The 5,696-nt window shown below is 38.4% G+C and overlaps 1 protein-coding gene across 1 annotated transcript; it reads right to left on the reverse strand.

Moving 5' to 3' along the window:
* Positions 1-1,012: 1,012 nt before the first annotated feature.
* LOC143547648 (patatin-like protein 6) lies at positions 1,013-2,803 on the reverse strand. Its single transcript, XM_077039025.1, has 2 exons — positions 1,864-2,803; positions 1,013-1,357 (listed from the first exon to the last, which is right to left on the reverse strand). Exons 1-2 carry the CDS (start codon positions 2,797-2,799, stop codon positions 1,013-1,015), a joined length of 1,281 nt encoding a protein of 426 aa, XP_076895140.1. The 5' UTR covers positions 2,800-2,803.
* Positions 2,804-5,696: the final 2,893 nt, after the last annotated feature.

Consider the following 5,696-nt stretch of genomic DNA (forward strand, 5'->3'; position numbering starts at 1 on the left):
TATATTATATATTTATTCTTACACTATAAACTAACAAACATATGGATGTTTGGCTTACTGGTATCAAGGAGTTAGATAAGTATCGCCTTTAGATAAATATTTTCTTTCTAAAGTTAAGACTTCAAATATAGTGTGTAACACGTAATAAAAATGGCGTTAAAAGAAAAATAAATCATATGCTCCCCAAATAAAATTAGAAGCATCCGCTTGGCTTATACAAAATGGCCCTCAGTTAGATGAACATGATGAAAAGTTGGTAATTTTAATTCGGTTATTATAAAGATATGTTATCAAATTGTAAATTGTAGAAAAATTGGAGTTCCAAAACTACATAACTCTCTTGTTCAGTTGTAGACATAGCCTAATCACATAGATGAAATGAACCACGCCACATTTATATGTTATTATTGTCAAGTTCTTTATTCGTATGCTATTGTTACTTTGATATCAATTAAGACATACGTGTTCCCATCAAGGTATCATATAAGACATCATGATAAATCATAATTTTTTTAATGACATGATAAATTATAAATGAGATCAATTTTAAAAAGTTTTAAGCTCGCTTCACCTAACTCTCTATCTTAGTTGGGTGATCGTACTTTTAATCATATGTAAATGGTACAATAGTGTACTCGTGATGTGCCTAATTTTAGGACATCTTAGCTCGATAGTAATTGAGGTGAGTGAGTGGCGATTTTAACTACTTTAATTTTTGACATTATAAAAAAAGCATAATAATTTCTTAAAATTGCCACCTCAGATAAAATATTTTCACTCATTTCTCTAATACTAAATCCACACCCTAACATACATTGCAATTGCTCGGGATCCAACTAAATTCTTCTAATACAGATCATCAAGTCTTTCTATATACACAATTAAAAAAACTATCAATCATAACATTGTACCCTAAATGCAAACCACAAGATAATTAATCTTCCTTATGGGTGTTTTAACCCTCTTCCTCCACAGCGTACGGTTCACTTTTGAATCATAACAAATTTGAAAACTAATTAGAAGACACGGATAAGGTTGTGGCGGAGGATGTCCTTGGCGAGGACGATGTAGTTGTCTGCCTTAACACAATCGTGGGTAATATATTCAGCTTCCGCCTTTCAGTTTCCTTAACGATTTCCCCTGCGAAAAGCTCCAACTTATCAAGATTTGTTTTGGTACACTTCTTTCCTTGAAACAACACTGACTCAACGTTCTTTTGTCTCAACATATGTTCGGCCAACTTAAGGATGTTTTGTTCTTTTCCTTTGTTCGAATCCGTAAAACCTTTGTTACCTTGAATACGACCATAGTTACTAGCTCGAGATTGGCCAAATGCCATTGATATCGCTTGATCAACCTATAGACATGATACAAAAAACCATAATTAGCCAATTATCTTTATTTGAATAGGGTTAAAATAGTCTTTTAGCTTTACTTGTCATTCAATTTTGTAGCTTCTAAAATCTAAATACAATAATGACAATAACCCCCCTACCGACGGTATCAACAATAGTTGTCGTGGTCCCATTACGGTAGTTGCAATAATAGTGTGTCACCTAAAATATTATTTAGATTTTGTCCGCTAAATTTCTAATATTAAATACTTAATTAATATTTTAACTAATCTACACTTTTATTTATTTTATTATGAGTTTTAACGTCAAAAAAAAAAAAGGCATGGAATTTTCAGAAATTGGCACATTTACTATTCACGGATTGATGGCTATCTAATTACTAATGTATCTTTTCTGTTTTTATCCACACATATTTGACTTACCCATACATTCTTTTTATGTGGGATTATGTAGGGTGTGTGAGTTTTAAAAGATATATGTATGATATAGTTTAGTAAAACTTTTTTACCGTATCAGAAACTGTTTCTCCAACGATCTTAACCAACGCCGCACGCGAAGGCGTTTGATTCCCAATGACACCACAACCGGGTTCTCCGTTACCCAACGACACTACAAGCAAGTCATCAACACCGTTACAAAACGGGAACTCTTGCTTATTATTAAGCACATGTGTAATCGCCATAGCCGTCGGATTATTCATCGCCAGCTCCCCAGTAACAGCCGAGATCCTCGTCCTCCGGTCCACCGACACCGTCTCAACGGGCCCACCAGCCACTGTGGCAGCACACACGTCACTCATCTTGAAATCACAACCGTCCATCTCCACAGCATCAGCACGAGAAAACACAAAAGGCGCCCCAGTGGTAAGATCGTAACATGGGATCAAAACCGCTTTTAATGTATCTTTTAAAGTCAGATCCCCAAACGTCCGACGGAATATTTTCCCACCCGCCGCCGGAGACCCGAAAACCCGCCGGAATATTCCTTGTTTCGAAACGCGTGACATTTTATTCCCGTTTTCGGCCACGAATCGCAGGGCGTCGGCGGCGGTGAACAAGGGTTGTCCGTCTTTTCCTCTGGTGAAGAGTAAAGCTGCCAGTACGCCGCCGATGCCGGAGCCGGTGGCGACGTCGAAGAAGTCGGAAATGCGAGCATCCTGAACTCCAGACTTCCGGCGGAGGAAGGATTCAAGGTGTACGATTGACGTGGCGGCGAGAACTCCGTCGGTGGCGGCACCGCCGTCGATTGACAGGACTCTGACTTTTCCGGTGACGTGCCTGCCGGATTTGAGTTCTTCCATTGGAACAGAAACTGGGTCTTTAGTGGGTGGAGTGCTATTATTATTGTGGTAGCCGAATAAGAATTTGTTTTCGAGGATGGAGAAGATTTCGGAGGTGAGCTTGTCCATGTGAGAGTTGGAATGGATGAATGTTGGAGATGCCATTAATGAGAATAGGATGAGTGAAGAAGAAGGTGGTGAATGGGGGGGTTATTTATATGCAGAGTGGTACGGAGGAGTTGAGGTGCCGGTCGTGTGTGTAAGTGTAAGGAAGAAAACGACAAAAGAGTGCCGTTGACGATTATTATTAGGAAGAAAACGACCCAAAATCACCCTATCTTCCAAACCTTTTTTTAAAAACATGGCTGGAAATTGGTACCCAAACCTAGATTCAGATTACAGTTACGACGATTTATGGAGGTGGTCTCTAATGACAAAAAGGAAAAAAAAAGAATGAGAGATTTGGACTTCCTTACAAGAGACTTCAGTAACCTAAATCCGGTCGACCAAATGCTGATGGAAAAACAAAAGGAACGTATCCGGAAGAGGTTGATCGAAGAAGACCAAGCCGAAGAGTAAGAATAATGTTTTTTTTAGTACTTTAATATTTTTTTTAGATATTAATGTGTTTTTTTAATTAACGTGTGTTTTTTTAAATAATTTATGAGTTTTTTTAATAATACGTTTTTTTAATACATTTATAAAAAAATAAAAAAAAAACCGCTCGCGCCCCCTCTCGCGCCCCTCCACACCAGGGCCCGGGGCGCGAGCACCACAACCAACACCCATCTTATCAAGTTTCTCTCTCTGCCACACGTCACAATATTATTGGCTGGAGCTCCCACTCGCGCCCCCTCTCGCGCCCCCCACACCCCTCAGCCTTATTAGATTAAATTTGTAAAATAAGGGCGGGTGGAAAACGTTTTATTGCTAGTTGCCGCCGACTGGTTTTGAATAGTGGATTCCTTTGAGAAAAGAAAAGCTTACACGTATTTTGAGACAATAAAAAACAACGTATGCGTATAATAAAAATGTTTGATAGCGTGTCTTTGTTAAGTGAAGAAGTCGAAATTTGTCAAAGGGGTTGAATTTTGATGCAATGGAAGTGGGCATTTTGCAATAGGATTTGTAATTAATAATAACTGTGAGCTCACTATCAAAATAATTTGAGTTAGAATGATAAAACAACTATAAAAAATAAGTTAAATATATTACTGTTGCTATTACTTACAGCTTGCATTACCATCCAGTCTCAACTTCCCACCCTATTATCATTATCGCGACGCATCTTATTAGGCTGAGGGGTGTGGGGGGCGCGAGTGGGGGCGCCAGCCAATAATATTGTGACGTGTGGCAGAGAGAGAAACTTGATAAGATGGGTGTTGGTAGTGGTGCTCGCGCCCCGGGCCATGGTGTGGAGGGGCGCGAGCGGTTTTTTTTTTTTAATTTTTTTATAAATGTATTAAAAAAACGTATTATTAAAAAAACTCATAAATTATTTAAAAAAACATACATTAATTAAAAAAACACGTTAATATCTAAAAAAAAAATTAAAGTACTAAAAAAAACATTATTCTTATTCTTCGGCTTGGTCTTCTTCGATCAACCTCTTCCGGATACGTTCCTTTTGTTTTTCCATCAGCATTTGGTCGACCGGATTTAGGTTACTGAAGTCTCTTGTAAGGAATTCCAAATCTCTCATTCTTTTTTTTTTCCTTTTTGTCATTAGAGACCACCTCCATGGAGCGTCTTCTTTGTCCCGCAGCTTCACCTTCTGGTTCTTGTGTCTCCGGAACTACAAAGTTAGGAGACGGTTGTATGTTGGATGGTTGAAAGCCGGATGGTTGTTGCGACCCCGAATAAAACATCGCTTGGTCCGGTGCCGACCATAAATCGTCGTAACTGTAATCTGAATCTAGGTTTGGGTACCAATTTCCAGCCATGTTTTTAAAAAAAGGTTTGGAAGATGGGGTGATTTTGGGTTTTGGGTGTGGTATGTGATATTGGTATGTGATATTGGTGTTGGTTTGGGTTTGATATAGGTTTAATAGAGAGAAAATTGTATGTTTTATATTGTTGTTGGTTTGTATTTGATATAGATATATATAGAGAAAAAATAATTTTTTTTAATTAACTAAAGAGCCAACGGCTCATTTTTAAGACCCCAACGTCTCTTTCACAATTCCCCAAGTCCCTTTACGCCCAACAGCTCCCGCGAGACCCCTTGCGCCTGCCTCTTTTTCCGCGCTCGCGCCCCTCTCGCGCCCCGGTGGTGTGGTCCTCGCGCCCCGGGGCGCGACCGGCTGGCCTCTTGCGCCCTTTCTAGCGCTCCACACCCCTCAGCCTTACCACACCTTTGCTGCCACCTACGTTGCATAGATTACCGCCACAGCTGTCCCAACTACGCTTGTGTTGCCCAGACATGATCATTCAGTGTCATCCTAAACATCTATCACCTAAATAATAATAATATATATTTAGGTGATAGATTATTATTATTATTATTATTATTATTATTATTTCAAAACATGTCCATACAATATACTATGAAAAATGCATAAAATTTCGGAAGATTAATGATTTAATATGGAGTAAAAAAAGAAGATTTACGAAAGTCAATAAGAAAACTAATTTTATTATGGGTTGAAAAAAGAAAGTCAATAAGAAGACTTCATTCTATTAGTGGATGAAAAAATCTCAACGCAACAAAAACACACCCACACACGAGATCTTCCCTCTGCTCAAACCAAAACCCTTACATGATTGTAATCATTTTATTTCTATTGACTCAACACACTAATAATCATGAATATCTGATGTATAAAACTTGTATGGTCAAACTATAAGATTGTGTGTTATAGAAGGCTTTGACCCTTTCACGTCATCGCCACATAAGAAACAAGTTATTAAAGCTCCTCTTGATAAAGCCCCTTTTGATAAATCTCTGATTCGGTTAAAGCCATACATATATGTATATGTCTAGTGTATGAGAGAGTGTGTGTGAAAAGAAGCCCATGGCCCACCACCTTCCCCCTTACCGTCCATCTCAAGTTTAATTTTGT

The sequence above is a fragment of the Bidens hawaiensis genome, unplaced genomic scaffold, assembly GCF_021521415.1.
Source record: "Bidens hawaiensis isolate Kalapana, Puna unplaced genomic scaffold, B.hawaiensis_p1.1 tig00014774_1, whole genome shotgun sequence".
NCBI lineage: Eukaryota > Viridiplantae > Streptophyta > Magnoliopsida > Asterales > Asteraceae > Bidens > Bidens hawaiensis.